The following is a 25,614-nucleotide window of genomic DNA, read 5'->3' as shown; positions in this document are numbered from 1 at the left end:
TTACACTTATCGTTGGTGTAGCACCCATCGGTATGCAGAACTGAATATGTTGTGTCTTTTTAAATTGAGGGTGAAACCATACGCAGAAAACTAGTCAGACCAATACTGTTTGTTGTGTATTAGAAGGAGGATTGTCTATGTATATGAGAAGCAATAGTGTACCTAAGATTGATCATTGGGGAACTGCATACCTGATTCCTCCTCAGTCAGAATTATGAACCCTGACTATACTGGTTGAATTCTAAATACAACTTTTTGCATTCTTTTGGTTAGATATCACGTTGCCCATTAGTTGGCTATACGATCAATCCCATAAAACTTCAAGTTATCTAGGAGAATATTGTGATTCACACAGTCGAATGCCTTAGAGGCTTAGACAGATGGCAGAAAATACGAGCCGGAGCTATTTTATGGTTTAATGCTTGAAAATACCGGTGAGTGAACATGTAAATGACATTCTCAGTAGAACAACCCTAGGACTTTCTGATAGATCTTTCTATGGGAGGGGCCAACTTACAAGAATGCCCATTCCTTGGGAGACAACGGGGGTGCGGCGGCCACGCTGCAAGCACTCTGCGACACGTCGACGGCAGTGTCGTTAGCGCCAGAGGCGGGCAGCAGGTGCTGCAGTTTGTGACGCAGCAGGAGCGCCGCGTCGTCCGCCGAGCAGGACTCGGGAGCGCAGACCGCCCAGCGCAGCACGCCGCCGCCGCCGGAGGCCGACAGCTGCAGCCGTGCCAGCCGCACGGGGTCTCCCAGGGAAGCAGAGCCGTTGTCCTGGCAACAGTTTAGATCATCCAGTTTTTCTGAAATGAAAATCATCTGTTTGTTTGTACATGTACATCACATCTACCGATTTCTGTCCCATTCCGATAATTGCTTCGTGGTGCGTCGTTTCTTTTATCTTAAGACTGTACTTACTATTCGTGTACGGTATATCGGGAAGAATAAATGATTAAATCTGTTGATGTTACGGGAAATTTAGTACGCAAAGCTACCACAAGTGGAAGCAACAGCAGCTGGTTATGGGGTCACCTGACGAGTGCAATCTGGTAACGTTCGTCCAGGCCTAACCGGAAACACACGGATACGTCCACCGTGATGCTGTACCCAGGCGCGGAACTCGTCTGGAAAGAAGACGTGCAGCCAGTCGTGTCTGCTGTGTCGTCACTGGGCGCGCCACTTTCAGCGCGCCTTTCTTGTCTGTTGCCGCGTCCAGGGAAGTCACAACAATATTCACTGAGCTCTCAATTGACGATAGTCCTGACGTAGTCGTACTGACCATGCGGATAATTTTCTTGTAGCAAACAAAACTGTTCCCCGACTGAAGAAGATCGAGAAAACAGTGCGAACGGCACTAATGAAGTTTCAACAGTCGGCCTGTAAAAAAGGACCCTCAATTAATTTTTGTTTGTATTTAGGTACATTTCTCCAGTCATGGTACACTACGAAGTATTCACACCGCAGTGACGCAAAACTCCGCTACATGAACCATCACGAAATGAGGCAGCCTGAAGTATCGTGACGAAACAAGGGTCATTCAACTAAAAACTTGGATTTTTTAAAAATAATCTGTTACGATAATGGAATACGACACTTACTTATTTTTCGACGCTCTCAAGTTTTCAGTGCATTTACACTGAGGTAACAAAATCCATAGGATATCTCTTAATATAGTATCGGATCTCCTTTTGCCCGGTGCAGTGAAGCGTCTCGACGTGTCAACACATCGTTGGAGGTCCTCTGTAGAAATATTGAGCCATGCTGCCTCTATAGTCGTCCATAATTCCAAACGTGTTGCCGGCGCAGGATATTGTGCATGATTCTGTCCCACAAACAAAAATGGCACTGAGCACTATGCGACTTAACTTCTAAGGTCATCAGTCGCCTAGAACTTAGAACTAATTAAACCTAACTAACCTAAGGACATCACACACATCCATGCCCGAGCAGGATTCGAACCTGCGACCGTTGCGGTCGCTCGGCTCCAGACTGTAGCGCCCAGAACCGCACGGCCACTCCGGCCGGCGGTGTCCCACAAACGTTCCATGGGAGTCATGTCAGAGGATCAGGGTGGCCAAATAATTCGCTTGAATTGTCCAGAAAGTTCTTCGAAGCAATCGCTCACAATTATGGCCCGATAACATGGCGCATTGTCACCCATAAAAATTCCACCGGTGTCTGGGGGCATGAAATCCATGAATGGTTGCAAATAGTCGCCAAGAAAGCGAACATGGCCATTTCCAGTCAACGATCGGTTAATTCCATGTAAACACAGCCCACATTATTACGGAGCCACTATCAGCCTGCACAGTGCCTTGTTGACAGTTGGGTCCATAGTTTCGAAGAGTCTGCGCCACACTCGAACCTAGCATCAGCTCTTACCAACTGAAATCGGAACTCGTATGACCAGGCCATGCTTTTTCAGTCGTCCGGGGTCGAACCGATATGGTAGCGAGTGCAGGAGAAGCGTTGCAGGCGATGCCGTGCTGTTAGCAAAGGCACTCGCGTTGGTCGTCTGCTACCATAAACCATTAACACAAAATTTCGCTACACTGTCCTAACGGATACGTTCGTAGTACGTCCCACATTTATCTCTGCTATTATTTCACGCAATGTTGTTTGTTAGCACTGACAACTCTACCCAAACGCTGCTGCTCTCGGTTGTTAAGCGAAGGCTGCCGGTCACTGCGTTGTCCGTGGCTAGAGACAATGCCTGAAATTTGATAGCCTCGATACACTATAGACATATTGGATCTAGGAATACTGAATTCCTCAACGTTGAAGTCCCATGCGTCTGGCTCAAACTACCACTCCGCATTCAAGGCCTGTTAATTCCCGTCGTGCGGCCATTAACACGTCGGAAACCTTTTCATATGAATGACCTGAGTAAAAGTGACAGCTTCACCAATACACCACACTTTTATATCTTGTGTATTCGATATTACCGCCATCTGTATATGGTTCAAATGGCTCTGAGCACTATGGGACTTAACATGTGAGGTCATCAGTCTCCTAGAACTTAGAACTAATTAAACATAACTAACCTAAGGACAGCACACACATCCATGCCCAAGGCTGAATTCGAACCTGCCACCGTAGCGGTCACACGGTTCCAGACTGAAGCGCCTAGAAACGCACGGCCCATCTGTATATGTTCACATCGCTGTTCCATGACTTTTGTCATCTCAGTGTATGCCAACGCTGGACAAGTTTCTCAGTTTTCATGTAAAAACAATTTTTAGGGACTTTTTTCTAACTTATTATGCATTGCTGATTGCATCATCAGCGAACCGTGAGCCACTGAGAGCTTCTTTCAATGGGCTGAATGGACACCGAACTTCCATCTCCCATTATAGTGCTATGAAGATATGACTCCTCTTCAGCCTCGTGCTGCAGCAAAAGCTCCCTGCAGACATTCAAGCTACTTTCTTTTGTTTCTTATATCAAAATTTCTGGAACATTAGTACGGTGGGCTGATCCGACACTAATGTTCATCGTTGCTGCAATACGCCTGTTTTCCTGTACCAACTCAACATCTCTCGCAGTGCTTTTCGCAATGACAACACAGATAGAGCGCGCTGGGAGTGACAAATCTTCAATAATTGTTACATTCCGTTCGAACTTATCCGCCCTCTCGTTCACCTGTGTCCGACTCATATAAGTTTCATGACATTGCATTGCCATCCGACGATGAATTTCTATTGGTTTCAATCTTTTAGCTAACAGACATTTAATGACACTCCTCTGCTCCACACTGGTGCAAACCTACAAGGGTATCAGTATCTTGTTTTTCTAGTTGCCAGCATCCAGTTCAGAAAAAGATGTACAGGACATGGCCAAAAAATAACAGAGAAGCACAAACTTGTCAAACTTTTGTATTTCTATATTGGGTTAGTGAATAACTTCTGAAACATCCCCTTAGAAAAAATTGAAAAAAAAACCTCTTACGTTATTTGATTTTCAAACAGCTGAGCAAAACTCAATGTATTCAGACTGTGTTCTCTTCACTTATTCTGATCATCACTAAACTGACACACAATGTTTTTAGCGCAACGCAATCTGACTTTCAATAATCCCTACAAAAGAATGGCCCTGACTAACAATAACCTATACCTTTCATGAATCACTTGTTACTCGAACAAATGCAATACGGCAAGCGCCAACACTGCCAGCTAAATAAAAGATTCGAACTACTGAAGGCACTAACTACTGATAGGTATAGTTAGCAAATGAAAGATTTTGATAGAGAACAAACAGTATATTTAACCTTAATAATGTTCAAAAGTCATCATATATCAATTCATGAACTCCATCTTTAAAAATTACCTTTCTCTGGTGGACCAAGTCCAGATCGTCCGCTTATAGTAACCTCTCAAAACTCTCTCCACATGCACCATTGCTGGTGGCTCACCTCCAACTGCCCAACGCTACGTGCTGTTAGGGAACACTACACAAGCGAATATTCCAACAATGAGTCCAACCAGCTAGAGACTGCACACAGCACAGTCACTGATTTATATGCAGAGCGCTATGTGGAGTTACCAACATAAAAACCTGAACTCTCTACTTACACTTCGTACAGTTTTTCAATAAGTTTAACAAACATAAGAGATGCATATAACAGAGACTAGAGTCATCAATAACATATTCTTCTTCACTATTTACAACTGTCTTCCAACGCTAGAGTAACTTTTCGATTCCGCGACTGTAGAAATAACGTGGTTTTGAGGCGAAGCAGTCGTCGAGCCATATTCGGATCGAATTTTCATCCAGAAAATTGTTCGATAGAGAGCGGAGGAGATAAAATCTGAAGGTGTAAGATCAGGTGAAGAAAGTGGGAGCGGAACGTCTTCCCAACCCAAGTCCAGTGTAGCGGGCGGGCGATGTCGCGGAGTGGCATCACTTCACGCAGTCTTCCTGGTCGTTGTTTTTGGACTGCGTCTGCCAGACGTCTCAGTTGTTGACAAGAAATGTCAGCAGATATGACTACACTTTGGGGAAGCTATTCGTAGTGCACCACACCGTCGCTGTTTCACCGGATGCATAACATAAGCTTCTGTGTATGTGCGCAGGTTTTTGTAAGAGGAGTCGATGCTTTGTTTGGGCTCAGCCATTCCTTTCTTTTCCGTATATCAGCAGAAAGACGCAATTTCCCGTCACCAGTAACGATAGGAATGCTCGGTGTTGTTCACGAGCCAATTCATAACGAACAATCAGAAATGCGTATGTGACCACCCGCTGATTTTTGTTAGTTTGGCTTAGATCATGCGATATCGATGCACCCGATTTTTGAACCTTCCAGCTACATGCAAATGTTGCATGATGGAAGAATAGTTTGGCAGTTCTCTAGTACAATGACGTGGACCACCTTGGATTAATGCCTTTAAATGATCTTCATCAAATCCCGAATGTCTTCCTGAACAGACTCATGTCAAAACCATCCTCCACCATTTTCTTGGCGTGCTCTGTCTAATGACATTATCCCCATGCACGGTGCAAATGTTTTTGGCTGCATTCATTACTGTTATATCTCTACCGAATTCAAACAGAAGAATACGTCTGGAATGTTCCGATTTATCCACTTAACACTCACTTTCTAGCGCCTATAGCTCCACTCATTATCTCCAAATGACAAAATGAGAATATCTAAACTGAGGTAACAACAGTGAACTGCAAATAAAAAATAACAATCGATAAATAAAGCCATACAAACAGGAACGCTAGCAAGCAAAATAAAAACTCTACGAACTTATGCACCAAACTAATGCAGATTTTCCGTTTTTGTATTGAATGGATGTTGTGAGTTCTCTGCATTCGAAGGTAAACAACGCTGAGGCAGTCCATGCTGGATTGATGTAGGCGTACGACAACTATCCACCATCGTATGATCTAGTTTCAAGTCTCAATACCTAAAAACGAAATGCCAAACCATGTCTCCGACAAGAACTAGGAATCCAAAGGGAAGTTGAGGCCCTGTTGCTCGAAGACCACCGTTTTGCAGCCAAGGGATAGTGCAACAATAGAATAAAATTCATGGATCTGTTTTCATTTTGAACATCAGAAAGGTCGCTGAGCTCAAGCTATTGCTCACACCCAATTAAAGTGCCCACCGAAATAAGGCATCAGCAGAAATGTTGCGGCTATATCAGAACGAACAAGATGAGTCCTTTAGTCGACTAATAACAATGTACGACACATTCCTCTCAAGAATATTCAAATTTCAAATGCGATTTTTCAATGCGAAACCCTATGTGTAATCTTTCCATGTATACAGAATGTATATTACGTTTTGCTTATCGGAACGTCTAGTATACTTCATGCCAGTATGACATTTACTGTATGCTGTCTTCATGGTACTGAAGACTTAATAACAAAGAATGTAACTGACGATAAAAGAACGATAAAGAAATGCAAAAGTTAGTATTTAGGCTTCGACTGTACTGGCATCGGACTGCGAGCTCCGTTGGACAAGCATAGAAGGATGAAACCCAACCAGCCTCTTTGCAGGAAGCAGGAGAACATCCGTCTTAAGCGATAGTGCAGAACCGCAGAAAATATCCGTATAAATAAGTGAAACTTGAATCCTACTCTTCTTGAGTAGGAATCCACTGTTCTAATATCTGCGTGACTTAGTTAAATAATCAGGACGTTTTACAACCAAGAGATAGTGGAACAATAGAACAAAATTCATGGATCTGTTTTCATGAGTAGTACGACATTTTGAACATCAGAAAGGTCGCTGAGCTCAAGCTATTGCTCACACCCAATTAAAGTGCCCACGGAAATAAGGCATCAGCAGAAATGTCGCGGCTGTATCAGAACGAACTAGATGAGTCCTTTAGTCGACTAATAACAATGTACGACACATTCTTCTCAAGAACATTCTTTGAATTCTCTCTAAACTCACTTAAAAGAAATTTTTGTGCCATATTCAAATATTCAAATGTGTGTGAAATCTTATGGGACTTAACTGCTAAGGTCATCAGTCCCTAAGCTTACACACTACTTAACCTAAATTATCCTAAGGACAAACACACACACCTATACCCGAGGGCGGACTCGAACCTCCGCCGGGACCAGCCGCACAGTCCATGACTACAGCGCCTTAGACCGCTCGGCTAATCTTGCGCGGCAATGCCATATTAAATTGACTCCTTTCCAGTAGTGTACCCATGTATTTATTGAACCTAACAGTCATTAAAATCGTTCAGTAGTAGTTCTGTAACATCGCAATCGGTCAAGAATTATTTGGTTCAGTTGGAGAAGTGATAGAGTGTACATCGCTATCAAGCACAGTCTCGTAGCAAGCTCGCTAGCAGTCGCAGAAGGTATGGACCAACAGCGTGAGAATTTTAAGTCTTCGTCTCGGCACATCAGCAGACACTAACACTGGCCAATACAATAAGGGAGAAAGGCTTACCATAGAGACATCTGGAGGCTCCGAGTTGACTCCGCAGATATCGACAGTGGCAGACGCTGTCACACCAGCTGAAAGTATGCTCAACGGCGACCTACGGGGAGCAGTCAATAAAAGATGCAGCCCTTTTTTTTCTCGGCCAATTTTGGTTGGTAAATGTGGAATTTGTTGTGGCACACCGCGTAGTATTTCTGCTCCTCCTCTTACAGCTTCATGAAGTTCCAATAGATGGCAGCACTGTATGCAGCCTTCAAAATGGCGTCTGTAACGGAAATGCCTTCCAAGCAGGGAGCTGTCATTGAGGTTTTTTTTTTTTTTTTTTTTTTTTTTTAAAGGAAAACCAGAAACTCGCAGATATTCGCAGGCGCTTGCAGATTGTCTGCGGAGATCTAGCAATGAACAAAAGCACTGTTAGACTTTGGGCGAGGCGCCTGTCAGCATCTTAACAATGACGTGTGAACTTGTGTGATCTCCCTCGTGCCCACATGCCGCATGCAGCTGTGACTCCTGCAACGTTGGGACGTGCGGCTACTCTCATTCGAGGTCATAGACGTATCACAATGAAACACCTCGCTGCACTACTGGACGTCTCTTTTGGTAATCCTCACACTCATCCAGCAGTTGGGCTACTCAAAGGCGAGTGCTACCCTCGAGATATTTAAGAAACGACTTCAGCGTTTCCGTCGTCACAAAAGTGCAAACGAACTTTTCCGTCTCCATGTTAAAACAAGGCCTCACAGCAGTTTATACACCTGAGAGAAACTCACAAAACTACACTGGACTGTTCTTCTTCATCTACCCTACGGCCCTCGTCTCCCATCTTTCGACTTCCATCTGTTTCAGAGTACTTGACGGCTCAACACAAAAGTTTTGTCTCAAGTACAGATAGTGTTGAGGATCAGTGGACAAAGTTCAGAACCATGGTACAATATGCATTAGATGAGTATGTGCCAAGAAAGATCGTAAAAGATGGAAAAGAACCACCGTGGTACAACAACCAAGTTAAAAAAATACTGCGGAAGCAAAGGGAACTTCACAGCATACATAAACATAGTCAAAGTCTTGCAGACAAACAAAAATTACGCGAAGCTAAATGTAGTGTGAGGAAGGCTATGCGAGAGGCTTTCAATGAATTCGAAAGTAAAGTTCTATGCACTGAATTGGCAGAAAATCCTAAGAAATTTTGGACTCATGTCAAGGCGTTAGGTGGATCAAAACAAAATGTCCAGACACTCTGTGACCAAAGTGGTACTGAAACAGAGGATGACAGACTAAAGTCCGAAATACTAAATGTCTTTTTCCAAAGCTGTTTCACAGAGGAAGACTGCACTGTAGTTCCTTCTCTAGATTGTCGCGAAGGAACTTGCCCCCCTTCTTGCAGTGGTGTACCGTACGTCTCTAGAAGAGCGTAGCGTTCCAAAGGATTGGAAAAGGGCACATGTCATCCCGTTTTCAAGAAGAGACGTCGAACAGATGTGCAGAACTATAGACGTATATCTCTAACGTCGATCAGTTGTAGAATTTTGGAACACGTATTATGTTCGAGTATAATGACTTTTCTGGAGACTAGAAATCTACTCTGTAGGAATCAGCATGGGTTTCGAAAAAGACGATCGTGTGAAACCCAGCTCGCGCTATTCGTCCACGAGACTCAGAGGGCCATAGACACGGGTGCACAGTAGATGCCGTGTTTCTTGACTTCCGCAAGGCGTTCGATACAGTTCCCCACAGTCGTATAATGAACAAAGTAAGAGCATATGGACTATCAGACCAGTTGTGTGGTTGGATTGAGGAGTTCCCAGATACCAGAACGCAGCATGTCATTCTCAATGGAGAGAAGTCTTCCGAAGTAAGAGTGATTTCAGGTGTGCCGCAGGGAAGTGTCTTAGGAACGTTGCTATTCACAATATACGTAAATGACCTTGTGGATAACATCAGAAGTTCACTGAGGCTTTTTGCGGACGATGCTGTGGTATATCGAGAGGTTCTAACAATGGAAAATTGTACTGAAATGCAGGAGGATCTGCAACGAATTGACGCATGGTGTAGGGAATAGCAATTGAATCTCAATGTGGACAAGTGTAATCTGCTGCGAATAGACAGAAAGAAAGATCCTTTATCATTTAGCTACAGTACAGCAGGTCAGCAACTGGAAGCAGTTAATTCCATAAACTATCTGGGAGTACGCATTAGGAGTGATTTAAAATGGAATGATCATATAAAGTTGATCGTCGGTAAAGCAGATGGCAGACTGAGATTCATTGGAAGAATCCTAAGGAAATGCAATCCGAAAACAAAGGAAGTAGGTTACAGTACGCTTGTTCGCCCACTGCTTGAATATTGCTCACCAGTGATGATAGATAAACTCCAGTGGAAGACTCTGCAAGAGAGACGCTCAGTAGCTCATTACGGGCTTTTGTTGAAGTTTCGAGAACATACCTTCACCGATGAGTCAAGCAGTATATTGCTCCCTCCTACGTATATTTCGCCAAGAGACCATGAGGATAAAATCAGAGAGATTAGAGCCCACACAGAGGCATACTGACAATTTTTCTTTCCACGAACAATATGAGACTGGAATAGAAGGAAGAACAGATAGAGGTACTCAAAGTGTCCTCCACCACACGCCCTCGGGTGGCTTGCGGAGTATGGATGTAGATGTAGATGTTTGGATCAGTGAAGGATGATATCTGCGGGAAGCAGTACGTGGATGATGGGTAGGTTTTTGATGTAGCAATACCTTGGCTTCGATGTCGGCTAGTACGACGGTGCCAGGTGGGCATAAAGGCCGTCTTATTAAGGTGGCGTAAGGCCGTCACATGTTGAAACGCGTGGTTTTGTAGCCAGAAGAGTGGGGAGTAATAAGGTGTTTTGGAATCCTGAATAAAACCAATCTGCTTGCAGAAGAAAAGTGTTGAATCACTTATTGACTCTCCTCGTAGTACAAGGTGTCCAATGAATCTTGAGACTCAGAACATAAAACCTATCACGGCCAAGGAAAGGTCAGGTGACGTGGGAGCAAGTGTGTCTCTAGATAAGAAGTAGCCAGTAGAACCAGAAGTGGCTCACGCGAACACACAAAGGGAGACGATAAGGGCACTGTCCATGTTTAGTGCACAAAGGGCTTATCGGCGGATAGCGGCCTGCTGAATTGCAGTTTGTTACTAGTAATATTGCACGACTGTGGCGATGATGTAAAGTAACAGACTGTGCCCTAGCGTTGTCGACATGCAAAGACGGGTACACTCGATGACGCTTATATTGTTACTACTTCAAAATATGTCTGCAGTTCGCTGACAATTATTAACGCTGGAAAGAAAAAGACAAGTAAATTCATTTCTGTAGCAGCATCAGATACCACTGTATTATCAACGCCAATGAGCAAAGTGGGAATTCTTAGTATGCACCCTGAAACATATAGTCTACAGAGTTGGCTAACGACGTTTCGTACGCACAGGCACAGAAGACGAGAAATTATTGAATACGTACAATCACAGTTATGTCGTTAGGCCACACTGCCTCACGAAATAAGTCTTATGCGATAACATAAGAACCTAAGTAGAATTATAATCTTATATTTTGACATACTGGAGATACGCTCCCTCAAAACATACACTGAAGCGCCAGAGAAACTGGTATAGAGATGCGTATTCAAATACACATATATGTAAATATGCAGAATACGGCGCTGCGGTAGGCGACGCGTATATAAGACAAGTATCTGGTGAAGTTGTTAGATTGGTTACTGCTTCTACAATGGCAGGTTATCAAGATTTAAGTGAGTTTGAACCTGCTGTTATAGTCGTCGCACGAGCGATGGGACACGGCATCTCCGAGGTGGCGATGAACTGGGGATTTTGCCGTTCGACCACTTCACGAGCGTACCGTGAATATCACGAATCCGGTAAGTATCAACTCTCCGACATCGCTGGGGTCAGAAAATGATCCTGAAAGAAAGGGACCGATGATGACTGAAGAGAATCGTCCAGTGTGACAGAAGTGCAACACTTCCGCAAATTGCTGCAGATTTCAATGCTCGGCGGTCAACAACAAAGGGTCACTCGTGTACGCTTGATGACTGCGCGACACAAAGCTTTACCCCTCGCCTGAGGGAATGTTGATGACTGGAAACTTGTTGTCTGGTCGGACGAGTCTTGTTTCAGATTGTATAGAGTGTATGGACGTGTACGGTTGTGGAGACAACCTCATGAATCCATGGTCCCTGCACGTCATCAGGAGACCATTCAAGGCGGTGGAGGCTCTGCAATGGTGTGGAGTGTGTGCAGTGGGAGTGATATGGTACCCCTGATACGCCTAGATACGGTTCTGACAGTTAACACGTACTTGAACATCCTATCTGATCACCTGCATCGATTCATGTCCATTATGCATTCCGACGGACCTGGTCAGTTCCAACAAGACAATGCGACACCCCACAGGTGCAGAATTGCTACAGAGTGGCTCCAGGAACACTGTTCTGAATTTAAACACCAAACTCTCCAGATATAAACATTACTGAACATATCTGGGATGCCTAGTAACATGCTTTCAAGAAGAGATCTCCACACCCTCGTACTCTTACGGATTTATGGACAGCCTTGCAGGATTCATGGTGTCAGTTCCCTCCAGAAATACTTCAGACATTAGTCGAGTCCATGTCACGTCGTGTTGCGGCATTTCTGCGTGCTGGGGGGGTTGGGGGGGGGGTAGGGGTGGGGTACATGATTTTAGTCAGGTGTACCAGTTTCTTTGGCTCTTCGGTGTATATTTTCTACCTTTTCTTTAATGTGTTGTTTGTAATAAAAACAATTTAATATCGGTGTAATGGCTGCTGCTGCAGATTATGGATTTAAGGAGACTAAACATATAACGTAATCAATCTCCTATTCACCCCCTCCCCCCCCCCCTCCACCGCGTCTGAACGGAATCAGTGTTCCGCATATGGTAGCGTCGAGATTAATTTCTATGTGCAAGTTTGAGAAAAGCTTTCTAAAATATTATGTAGCGTGTGTCTGACGATGGACGTGGGTATCTCGTTTAGTGTCATCTGGGAATCCGCCAGAAATCACATCCAGGCTGGCTCTAGCTAGCACACAGGCTCGCCTCGTTAATCCGCTTCAAACCGGAGCTGGTGCGCCAAACGTCCAGGATGCGGACGCTTTGACGTGCGCAGCTGTCTGGACGGGTCTACGTCAAGCTGATATTTGTGCAGAAATACGTTGCATTTTACTGAAGAGGGTGAAGATTTAGTACCTTTTACAGTAGTAAGTCGTATGAAATAAATTCTACGAGAGGATTCAGTAAGTAATGTAACACTTTTTTTCTCTGAAAGCAGGTTGGTTGTATCCAGGATTCCAGTACGCTAAGCTATTGGCCACTCTTTTGACTACAAAATCCTACTTTTCAACATAACCTCCTTTCAGGGCGATGGCCGTACGCCACTTTGCAGGGAAGCAACGTGTGCCAGCATAGTATCACAGTACTAGTGGACGTCAGAGCCAATGTCTTGCTCCTTCAATAACCTCACCATATTTCAATCTGAGCTTCCCGCAGAGTGAATCCGTCATTAAGCCAAACACACGGAAGTCGGAAGGTGCGAGAGCCGAGCTGTAGGTTGGATGTGGAAGATCAGGCCACTGAAGTTTTGTGAGCTTGTCCGAGGTCAGAAGACTTGTACGAGACCTTGCGTTGTCATGGAGAAGCAGTTCGTTTGTATTTGATTGACAACGAACACACTGGTTTTCTTTCTTCAGTTTCTCAAGGGTAGCACAACACACTTGAGAGTTGATAGTTGCACCACGATGGAGGACATCAAACAGAATTACCCACTTCAGAGTGCCGTAGCCATGACTTCACCTGCTGAGGGTGCGTCTTCGAACTTTCTCTTCAGAGGAGAGGAGCTGCGACGCCACTCCATGGACTGCCGTTCAGATTCCTGTTCGAGTTGATGAACTTACGTCCCATTGCCTATGACCATGTTCTACGACTACATCTACATGGATACTCTGCAAACCGCACTTAAGCGCCTGGCAGAGGGTTCATCGAACGAGCTTCGCAATTATACTCTATTATTCCACTTTCGAACAGCGATCGGAAGAAACGAACACCTGTATCCTTCCGTGCGAGGTCTGATTTCCCTTATTTTATTACGATGATCGTTTCTCGCTATGTAGGCTGGCGTCAATAAAATAGTTTCGCATTCTGAGGAGAAAGCTGGTGACTGAAATTTCGTAAGAAGATTCGTTGCAATGAAAAAGCCTTTTTTTTAATGGTGTCCGTCCCAAATCTTGTGCTATCTCCGTGAGACTCTCTCACCTATTTTGCGATAATACAAAGCGTTCTTCTCTTCCTTGAACTTCCTCGATGTACTCCGTTAATTCTATCTGGTAAGGATCCCAGACGGCGCAGCAGTACTCCAAGAGAGGACGGACAAGCGTAGTGTAGGCAGTCTCTTTAGTAGATCAGACACGTCTTCTAAGTGTTTTGCCAATAAAGCGAAGTCTTAGCTTTCTCTTTCTTGCAATATTTTGTAAATATTATTTCCAATTTAACTTCGTCGCAATTGTAATTCCTAGGTATTTAGTTAAATTTACGGCCTTTAGATTTCATTGATTTATCATGCAATCGAAGATAACCTCACACTTTTCATTATTTAGGATCGATTGCCAATTTTTGCACCCTACAGATATCTTATCCAGACCGTTTGTAATTGGTTATGATCTTCTGATGACTTTTCTAGACGATAAACGACAGCATCATCAGCAATCAACCTAAGACGGCTGCTTATAATGTCTAACAAATAGTTTATGTAGATAAGGAACAGCAGAGGGCCTGTAATACTACTTTGAGGAGCGATAGAAATCACGTCCGTTTTACTCGACTTTCCGTCGGTTACTATGCAATGTGACCTCTCTGACTGAAAATCACGAATACAGTCGCATACCAGAGACGATATTTCAAAAGCAATCAATTTGATTATAACCCGCTTTTGACGTGCGGTGTCAAAAGCGTTCTGGAAATACAGAAACACTGAATCAATTTGAAATCCCTTGCCTATAGCATTCAAAGCATCGTGTGAATAAAGAGCTACTTATATGCCACAAGAATGACGTTCTCAAAATCCGTGTTACCTATATATCAATAGACCGTTCTCTTTGTGGTAATTCATAATGTTCGAACACAACATATGTTTCAGAATCTTGCAGCATATCGACGTTAATGATATGGGTCTGTTATTTAGTGTATTATCCCTACTATATATCTTGAATATTGGTGTGACCTGTGCAACTTTACAGTCTTTGCGTACGGATCATTCGTCGAGCGAGCGGTTGTATATGATGGTTAAGTATAGAGCTATTAGAAATGTGGTGCTACAGAAGAATGCTGAAGATTAGATGGGTAGATCACATAACTAATGAGGAAGTATTGAATAGGATTGGGGAGAAGAGAAGTTCGTGGCACAACTTGACCAGAAGAACGGATCGGTTGGTAGGACATGTTCTGAGGCATCAAGGGATCACCAATTTAATATTGGAGGGCAGCGTGGAGGGTAAAAATCGTAGAGGGAGACCAAGAGATGAATACACTAAGCAGATTCAGAAGGATGTAGGTTGCAGTAGGTACTGGGAGATGAAGAAGCTTGCACAGGATAGAGTAGCATGGAGAGCTGCATCAAACCAGTCTCAGGACTGAAGACCACAACAACAAACAATATAGAGCTATTGAATCAGCATACTCTGGAAGGAACCCAATTGGTATACAGTCTGGACAAGAAAACTTGCTTTTATTAAGTGATGTAATTTTCTTCAGTACTACGAAGATACCTACATCTAAGTTACTCGTTTTAGCAGCTTTTCTTGATTCGAATTCTGGAATATTTCGTCTTCTTTGGTGAAGGAATTCCGAAAGGCTGCGTTTAGTAATTCTGCTTCCGCAGCACAGTCATCGACTGTATTTCCATTGCTATCGCACGGAGGAGGTATTGGTTGTCTTGTCGCTAGCATACATTACAATGGAGCAAAATCTCGTTGGATTTTCTGCCAGGTTTTGACATGAAGTTTCGTTGTGGAAAGTATTATAAGCATCTCGCACTGATGTCCGCGCTAAATTTCGAGCTACTGTAAAAGATCGACAATCTTGGAAATTATGAGTTCGTTTAAATTTTGGCATGCTTTTTTCGTTATTTCTGGAAATTTGGAAATTTGTGGTAAGATCAAACTGCTGCGGTCATTGGTCTCTAAGCTTAACCACTACTTAATCTAACTTAAACTAACTTACGCTAAGACTAACACAAACAACCATCCCCGAGGAAGGACTCCAACCTCCGACGGGGCGAGCCGCGCGAACCGTGACTTGACGCCTAGAACACGCGGCTATCCCGCACGGCAAAACAGCATTCTGACTCGTTTTGTGTACCAACAGGGTTGGGGGGGGGGGGGGGGGCGGCGGGATCAGCTCCGTCGTTTGTTAATTTATTTGATATTTGGTGTAGAGCTCTCAACTGCTGACGATTCTATTTCTTTGAATTCAAGCCACAAATGGTCTATTCTCACATTGTTAATCTGGAAGGAGTGGAGGTTGTGTCTCAGAAGGCGTCAAGTGATTTTTTATCTGCGTTTTTGAACAGGTATACGTTTCGTTTATTTTTGGAGTATTTGGGGGTTAGAATATTCCGTTTCGCTACGACAACCCTGTGTTGAAAAATCCTTGTATTTGTTTTGATGCTCGTCAATAGGTCAAGATTATTTGTTGCTAAGACGTCAAGTGTCTTTTCACAACCGTTTACTATTCACGTTGGCTCATGAACTAACGTCTCGAAATAATTTTCAGAGAATGCGTTTAGCACAATTTCGGATGACGTTTTATGCGTACCTCCGGATTTAAACATGTATTTTCGCCAACATATCGAGGGCAAATTAAATTCACCACCAACTATAATTATATGAGCCGGGTACGTGTTTGAAATTGAACTCAAGTTTTCTTTGAAACTTTCAGCAATTGTATCACCCTAGATGGGTGCTAGGTAAAAGGATCTAATTATAATTTTATTCCGGTTGCCAAGAATGACCTCTGCCCATGCTAACTCACAGGAACTACTTCAATTTCGCAACAAGATCAACTACATCTAACATCAGCAAACACACCACCATCAACGGTGTTTAACCTATCCTTTCGGAACACCGTTAGGTTCATCGCAGAAATTTCGGGTGAACTTATTTCCGGCTTTAGCCAGCTTTCAGCGCCTGCAACGATTTGTGCAACAGTGCTTTCTATTACCGTTTGGAGTTCTGGTACTTTCACAACACAGATCGACAATTTACAACTGTTATATCGATGGTTCCTTGATCTACGTTGTTTCCGTGTTCGACTCTTTGAGTCTGGAGCCCCTTCTGTGTTTTCCCGTGACCCTTTAACCTAAAAAACCGCCCAGTCCACGCCACACAGACTTTGCTACCCGTATAGCCGCCTCCTGCGTGTAGTGGACTCCTGACATACTCAGCGATGGTGCAAGTCGAGGAATCTGCAGCGTACACGCTTGCAGAACCGTCTGAGCCTCTGGTTCAGACCCTCCACTCGGCTCTGTACCAGAGGTCTGCCATCGGTCCTGTCGACTATGTTGCAAATGGTGAGCTCTGATTTCATCTCGCAAGCAAGGCTGGCACTTCCGTTAGCCGCGTGAAACCAGAGAGGATCTCTTCCCCTCCAAAGTGACACACATCATTGGTACCGATGTGAGGCATCACCTGCACCTGGCTGCACCCTGTGCTCTTCATGGCATCAGGAAGGACCCTTTCCACGTCTGGAATGACTCCACCCGGCGTCCACATTGGATTTTTTCCCCTTTTTGGCAGCAATGTTCGACAAAAAAGTGTCACAGTGAACCTCGTGATGCGTAAGCAATTACCCACAGATGGTCGTTCGCCGTTATTTACGGTCTTCTATAAGGCGGCGATGAATCCCAGCGACCACATACCTTTGGCTATCGCAGCTGGTGGACGTGTGTGTCGACACTACCGACATAGACGATTAGTTGCAGTTAGGTGTCTGACTGTGATCTGACGATCAACTCGTTGCAGGAATCACAGCTGTGTGCAGCAGTCCTGCACGCGGGAGCTCACACAAGTTTATGGGACGTTGTTGCAATGAAGACGGACACTCCGCTCAGCGATTCACCATGCTTTTGTTCAATGGCATGTCCCCATAGACATTTTACAAGCGTTTAGGAATAACTGCGACTGTCTCGTTTTCCGCCAAAAGAAACTCAGTGACAGCTCTCTGCTTGGAACGCATCTCCGTTGCAGACGACACTTTGAAGGCTACGTATATTGCCGCCACAGACTAGAACTTCATGAAAACTATGGGGGCTGAAGCGGAAATCTTCTCCGATGTCCCACAACGAATTTCGAATTTTTTTCAACCGAAATTGGCCAAGAAAAAGTGTTGGATTTCTTATCGAATGCCCCTACAAAATTCGGTATTGGTAGTATTATTCTACCGCAATTACGATAATAACTGTTCAGTGAGGTAGAAGTGTAGATTTTGCGAAAACAAATCTGAGCAATACTGACAACTGTTGTGCTTTTCAAAGGAATGCTTTCGACTTCGAATTTCATATGAAGAACTATTACAGAAGAGATTGGGAACATTAGGGATTACAGAAGAAGGAGGCATATTGGGGAGTGCTTAGATACTTTTTTTGGGAAACAATGCAGTAGCGATTTACAGTAACTTGTGTTAGCATCTTTTATACAAATCCCTGATGTCCATTTTGCTATATCCTTTTGTGATTCAGTTTACGAACAGCAAGCTATCTCAGTCACTAAAAATTTTGTGTGGTAATTTTAATAAGAGAGTGATTAAGTACATCTGTGAGAAGCCGCATTGCACTATTCATTGGTTAATTCTATTTGCTTAGTTCCTCAAGCCAAAATTAAAATTAATAATGAAAATGGAGTAATTTCATTTATGTTTGAAAAGCTTCGTTAATTTGATTCCTAAATGTCTGGCAAATTTATATCTTGTCCTAAAAGTAAAGTTGCAGTCTTTCAACGGAAATTTCACTAACGATTTTAAGTTCTATTAAAAGACCTTTCCTCCTAATTTGTCCTTTGAAGACTGGCGACTGATTTCTGCAGTTAGTGGTATATACTTACAGAAGAAAAATACTTAAAGAGAATTAGTGCTGGTACGTGACACAGTTGTAAATTATAGAACTATCTTTCAGCGGAAAAATACTGTATTACCAAAACAACTAAGATGAGAGTGAAGCGATACATGTTTCTTTCTGTGGAGAACGACCTTCCTAAATTCCACTAATACTATCGGGGAAGTAGCGATAGCCTTTAAATAGTCACACAGGTATTACACACTGCTAACTTTCTTTAACAGTTCATTTTAAGGAAAAGCAATTCTCTTAGGTTTCGAAGAGTATTTTCAATAACATTTTCGAGTGCATAGCTAACGCTACAATAACAACGCAAAAGATGATAGTAAATTCTTTAAACTTAGTCGATGCAATTAGTCATTTGTAAAGTAAACGATAAAATTTCACGACGTTTAGAGAAAACAGAGAGCAGGGTCTTTATAAGTTCACACCGAACCGAACTGAGATCAAAACATTAACATGAAGACACAACGCAGTCCACAAAGAAGTTAGAACGAAAAAAAAAACATAACGATAGAATAAAAATGAGTACACACTGATACTTTACATATTAAAATGGTTCAAATGGCTCTAAGTAATATGGGATTTAACATCTGAGGTCATCAGTCCCATAGACTTAGAACTAGTTAAACCCAACTAATCTAAGGACATCACACAATCTAATGGAACCTGCGACCTTAGCAGCAGCGTGGTTCAGGACTGAAGCGCCTAGAACCGATCGGTCACAGCGGCTGGCGATACTTTACAGACTAATGGCTGTCAAGTTTTAAGTAAGACTTAACTCATTATCAACCTTCACATTGCCACAAAAAACGAAGAAAGTAACTCGTCGAACATTTAGTCCAATTGATAACAATAATCGCTTAGGGAATAGGATTACGAGAACATGTAGAGTCACAAGATATTTCGCAATTTACAGAAGGAGAGTTAAGACCACTATCAGCTAATTTAGACAGACCTTTAAACCATTGACGCAACGGCCTTGCCGCAGTGGATACACCGGTTCCCGTGAGTCGAGCTGCCGGGCGTGGTCGGCACTTGGATGGGTGACCATCCAGGCCGGCATGCGCTGTTGCCATTTTTCGGGGTCCACTCCACCTCGTGATGCCAATTGAGGAGCTACTCGACCGAATAGTAGCGGCTCCGATCAGAGAAAACCATCATAACGACCGGGAGAGCGGTGTGCTGACGACACGCCCCTCCTATCCGCATCATCAACTGAGGATGACACGGCGGTCGGTGGCCTGAAGACGGAGTGCTTTCTAAACCATTGACAATGATATCTTTCAATGGAACATGAGATCATGAAACGGGAAAAGAACTAGCTTTAAGCAACAGTTAAACGTTATGCCATCCCTATATCCTGTGAATATAAAAAGTTTCGCGACTGGATTAATAATAATTCGAGACGAGTTAAGATGGTGGTTTTAACACTCAGGTGTCTTCCTACCACGCACAGAACTTTCACACAAACATGTGGGGTGTTGGACTCGCGCACCTAATTGGCTTCAACGTCAGTTACGTACTCGAAGAGTCGATTCTTCCTGTTACTTCCTGTACTTTGTTGTTTTATGGTTGCGTTGATAACACCGGGTCACGTCGCCTGCAATGAGTTTGTGTGACAATAGTTGTCGGATTTGCATTTCAATCAAGTTGCCGTAGGTGTCCACACGTCGTTGTTTTTGTTCGGAGCCGGCCGCTGTGGCCGAGCGGTTCTAGGCGCTTCATTCCGGAACCGCGCTGCTGCTACGGTCGCAGGTTCGCATCCTTCCTCGGGCATGGATGTATGTGATGTCGTTAGGTTAGTTTGGTTTAAGTAGTTCTAAGTCTAGGGGACTGCTGGCCTCAGATGTTAAGTCCCGTAGTGCTTAGAGTCATTTGAACCATTTGATTTTTTGTTCCGAGGTGATAGTGTGTGGGACACACTTTTAGGCACCTTTGTCTTCTTCAAAACGTTCCGGAGAATGTCTTGGTCACTTGATATGGAGATGTTCGGTTCGTTCCTCCATTGCGATTTGTCACATAATATCTTTGACACACTGTATCTACACGTCTACTACTAAACACTTCCCGCTCACAGCAGACAGGTCAAATGCACGTCTGTTGCTTGTAGTTGTTAGCTCAAGCTGCCACCGTAGTTATAGCACTGACGTCGATTGTACGCTAGGAAGAAAATCAGTCACGCACTAAAATGGACGGATAGTGTACACACAATAAGCGAAACGTAGCTAAACCCAGATAATATTTTCAGGTTTCCAAGCCATCAAGTTAGATTAATGGATAGAGAAGACGGATTTTGCAGGACGGCGTTAGTCTTTCACAACACATTGTGTTTAATCAAGTCACCATAAACAACATACCGAGAGGTCTGGAAGCACGCACTTGACGAATTAGTATACCTAATGTAAGCTTCCTTGTTGTCTCCATTTACAGGGTTCTTCATATCTTATTACCAAAGGAAACCGTACGAAATATAATTCGACCGAAAATCTATGTGAGTATTTCACATGAGTTAGAGCTCCACACAGAATAGGAGACTTTTGTTCTACTACGCGTATGACTTTTAAGATGGTCTGGCTGAGAATCTTCCGGGCGCGAGAGACCTGTACCAGGAAGGGAGTGGACACATTATTCCTTTGGCCGACCAGCTCTGGAGGCGAGCGGCGGGTCGTCGTCGTCCACACGTCTTCCGGCGGCTCCAAGTTTTCTACTGTTTGTCATCGCACAGCGGCTTTGTATACTCGGTGAGATACTTTTAGCTCGTCACTTTGGTGCCAGGACCACGCGGCATGCTTGAAGGCTGTGGTCGTGCTTTCCGCTGTGACCGCGATAATTGACCGGTTCGCTTTCTGCACGTGTTTGTGCCCTGCTGTTTCTACATCAGATTCGGTTCAGCCTTCTGTTCTCTGTTCCTGCATCTGGCGAGGCAATTTGAGGAGCATGTCACTCGTGTCAAAACAAAATACACTCCTGGAAATTGAAATAAGAACACCGTGAATTCATTGTCCCAGGAAGGGGAAACTTTATTGACACATTCCTGGGGTCAGATACATCACATGATCACACTGACAGAACCACAGGCACATAGACACAGGCAACAGAGCATGCACAATGTCGGCACTAGTACAGTGTATATCCACCTTTCGCAGCAATGCAGGCTGCTATTCTCCCATGGAGACGATCGTAGAGATGCTGGATGTAGTCCTGTGGAACGGCTTGCCATGCCATTTCCACCTGGCGCCTCAGTTGGACCAGCGTTCGTGCTGGACGTGCAGACCGCGTGAGACGACGCTTCATCCAGTCCCAAACATGCTCAATGGGGGACAGATCCGGAGATCTTGCTGGCCAGGGTAGTTGACTTACACCTTCTAGAGCACGTTGGGTGGCACGGGATACATGCGGACGTGCATTGTCCTGTTGGAACAGCAAGTTCCCTTGCCGGTCTAGGAATGGTAGAACGATGGGTTCGATGACGGTTTGGATGTACCGTGCACTATTCAGTGTCCCCTCGACGATCACCAGTGGTGTACGGCCAGTGTAGGAGATCGCTCCCCACACCATGATGCCGGGTGTTGGCCCTGTGTGCCTCGGTCGTATGCAGTCGTGATTGTGGCGCTCACCTGCACGGCGCCAAACACGCATACGACCATCATTGGCACCAAGGCAGAAGCGACTCTCATCGCTGAAGACGACACGTCTCCATTCGTCCCTCCATTCACGCCTGTCGCGACACCACTGGAGGCGGGCTGCACGATGTTGGGGCGTGAGCGGAAGACGGCCTAACGGTGTGCGGGACCGTAGCCCAGCTTCATGGAGACGGTTGCGAATGGTCCTCGCCGATACCCCAGGAGCAACAGTGTCCCTAATTTGCTGGGAAGTGGCGGTGCGGTCCCCTACGGCACTGCGTAGGATCCTACGGTCTTGGCGTGCATCCGTGCGTCGCTGCGGTCCGATCCCAGGTCGACGGGCACGTGCACCTTCCGCCGACCACTGGCGACAACATCGATGTACTGTGGAGACCTCACGCCCCACGTGTTGAGCAATTCGGCGGTACGTCCACCCGGCCTCCCGCATGCCCACTATACGCCCTCGCTCAAAGTCCGTCAACTGCACATACGGTTCACGTCCACGCTGTCGCGGCATGCTACCAGTGTTAAAGACTGCGATGGAGCTCCGTATGCCACGGCAAACTGGCTGACACTGACGGCGGCGGTGCACAAATGCTGCGCAGCTAGCGCCATTCGACGGCCAACACCGCGGTTCCTGGTGTGTCCGCTGTGCCGTGCGTGTGATCATTGCTTGTACAGCCCTCTCGCAGTGTCCGGAGCAAGTATGGTGGGTCTGACACACCGGTGTCAATGTGTTCTTTTTTCCATTTCCAGGAGTGTAGCTTCCATTTTGTAATTGTCGGGGAGTTGTTTAATGGTGTGTTTTAAATTATTGGTTGAGCCGTGCGTGGCTCGTGTTCCCCCCGTCATGTATTTTACACCCTGCTTTTAACGTACTTCCATCTCACTACATTAATTTAAATTACTACTATCACTGAGTTGCTGCTTTGCCTGACCGTGAGCGGCGTTAGCAGCGGGTATGGATATATCCCCTCTCGTAGTATCTTTGCTCGACTGCTATTAATTCCCGCTCGTTGTCTGTTGGAAGTTAGTTAGTACAGTTCGCGTTGCGAGTTCGGGTCTGCCAGTAAGTGGGAACGCGTCTGGAGCGCAGTCCGGACCTGCCTGTCGGGGAGTTGCAATCCGGAACTAGTGCAGTCGGGTTGGAGCAACAGTGAGGTCTGCGTCGACATGGCTCGCCCGACCATTGCCGCCACGCATCACTCGAGCCGCGGCTGCGGTCTTGGTGGATCGTTGGTCGGTCGTCCTACCGGACGACGCGTTTTGGACTCGCCGATTGTTCATGACTCGGCTGTGTGAATGTGCATCGGCTCCCGATTTGTCTTCGTGTGTGCTTAGTTACTGTTGCGTATTGTTCAGATCTTTGTGCAAATGTTTGTCAGACTGTGTGCGTAGTTGGTGTTATTTCCACTGATGTCTATTTTAGATGTTGTCGGCATTCGGAACAGTCGGTCGGTTGCTGCGGACCAGAGGAATTTCCTGCCTTGTGGCCGTTAGTGTTTTGGTTACCTGCCCTGGCCACTAACGTAATTTCAGGGAGCGTCCTTTCCTCACCTGTTGTTGCTGTCCAACATGGTGTGTAATTCTGACAACTAATTCATACGCCATTGTGGATTGCCACGTTTGCAACCTTTTCTGTTTGAGTTCTCATGTCGTGATTGATGGTAAGCAAGTCGTTGTGTCGGTCGGTCCGTGGCTGTCCCCTGGTAGGGTTCCGACGTATCAAGTGTAGTTGGGATCACCACCTGTATCGCCTAAGTCAACGAGGGCACACCGAGCTCCCTGGAGGCTTCTGAGTGCCACCGGTGTTTAATTATCAGTTGTCAGTTATTTTAAATTTTAGGCTTATGGTTGTTTGTTTTCTTAAAATTTTGCTAGATTCATTCTTAAATTTATCTTTGAAGATTAAACACTGCGACCTTCTGCCTTTAAAGATTATGGTAATATATTTCATAATTTTTGAAGTTTCATTGTGGCCCTCAGCCACTTGTATTACACCTTGCATATGTTGCTTCTTTAAAATTATTTAATTGCTATCTTAATTGGATTTCTTGTTGTTAAACATGCTGGCCTTCTGCCTTAAAAGTCTATGGTAATATATTCTGAAGTTATAAAACTTAATTGTGGCCCTCAGCCATTTGTGTTGCACCTTGTATATGTTGCCTTTTGGGTTTTAAATTATTTTATTGCTATCTTAATTGAATTTTTGACCTTTTTTAGATTTCTTGTTGGCATTCTGCCTTTAAAGGTTGCATGGGGGCTTAATTATTTTAAAAAATGCAAATATTTTTTGTTTTTGGTAGTTGTATGTCCGATTACGCAAGTCTCGTAAACGGCTGGCCCTGACTAGTTTTAGTACGCAATCTGTCTGCATAGAATAACAACAAACAATGAAAGAAAATTTTCGTTAACACAGTTAATTAATTAAGTCCCCAGCAACTATAAAATCTACGAAGCCAACATAGCACAAGTGTAGCTGTTCTGTGTGTGGAAGTATGACTCAACGTACACACCTGGCACGGTTCTTCTTCAACAAGACAAGAAATTTTAAATACCATTTATACTGACGTGATAAAAAAAATTAGAAATACGATAATTGCGCAAGAAAACCAGAATTACACTCTAATGCAAGAACACAAGCCAGATGCTTTGTTGACTGAACCTGTAATGATGCATTATTTGAGATACAGAAATAATAAAAAGAAAAAAAAACAGGGAATTTGTTACCTTAATATATTGACGAAATGCACTCTGATCATTACAATATCTCCATTAGAATAACATCTGCTATTTCTCCCATCAAATAACTGCATAAAACATGGAACAAACACTCCCTACTACCACATATCCAGAGTGTTGTTCCATGTTTTATGCAGTGGTTTGATGGGAGAGATAGCAGATGTTGTTCCAATGGAGATATTGTAATGATCTGAGTGCTTTTCGTCAATATATATGAAGGTAACAAATTCCCTGTTTTTTCTTTTTAATATTTCTGTATCTCTGATCATTACAATATCTCCATTAGAATAACATCTGCTATCTCTCCCATCAAATAACTGCATAAAACATGGAACAAACACTCCCTACTACCACATATCCACTCCGACTTCACGACAAGCAGTGTCCACCACAACTTCTCGGCAAGAACTCTCCACTACATCTGAACAACAACCGCCTAGCACCGCTTCTCGACAAGAACTGCCTGCCGCTACTTCTCAATAATCACTGCCAGTGGAGGCGGCGGAACAATACTCTCTGGCGCGATCTCTGGCGCTGTGGCTCAGTGTAGCCACCTTTCAAGGTCTATGGTAATATGTTCTGAAATTTTGGAAATTAATTGTGGCCCTCAGCCATTTGTTTTGCACTTTGCGTGTGTGGTTTTTCGAATTATTTTATTGCTA

The 25,614-nt window shown here is 44.3% G+C and overlaps 1 protein-coding gene across 1 annotated transcript in view; it reads right to left on the bottom strand.

Annotated features, from left to right (window-relative positions):
* The window catches only part of LOC126095169 (nose resistant to fluoxetine protein 6-like), a 435,403-nt gene that overhangs the window by 213,197 nt on the left and 196,592 nt on the right, over nt 1–25,614 (bottom strand). The window contains exon 4 of the mRNA XM_049909897.1: nt 518–777. Coding sequence (XP_049765854.1) covers nt 518–777 — 260 coding nt within the window. The remainder of the gene's footprint in view (nt 1–517; nt 778–25,614) is intronic.

Source organism: Schistocerca cancellata, chromosome 8 (assembly GCF_023864275.1).
Source record: "Schistocerca cancellata isolate TAMUIC-IGC-003103 chromosome 8, iqSchCanc2.1, whole genome shotgun sequence".
Lineage (NCBI taxonomy): Eukaryota > Metazoa > Arthropoda > Insecta > Orthoptera > Acrididae > Schistocerca > Schistocerca cancellata.
The sequence above is the reverse complement of the archived record's forward strand: the minus strand, read 5'-3'. Positions and strand labels throughout refer to the sequence as shown.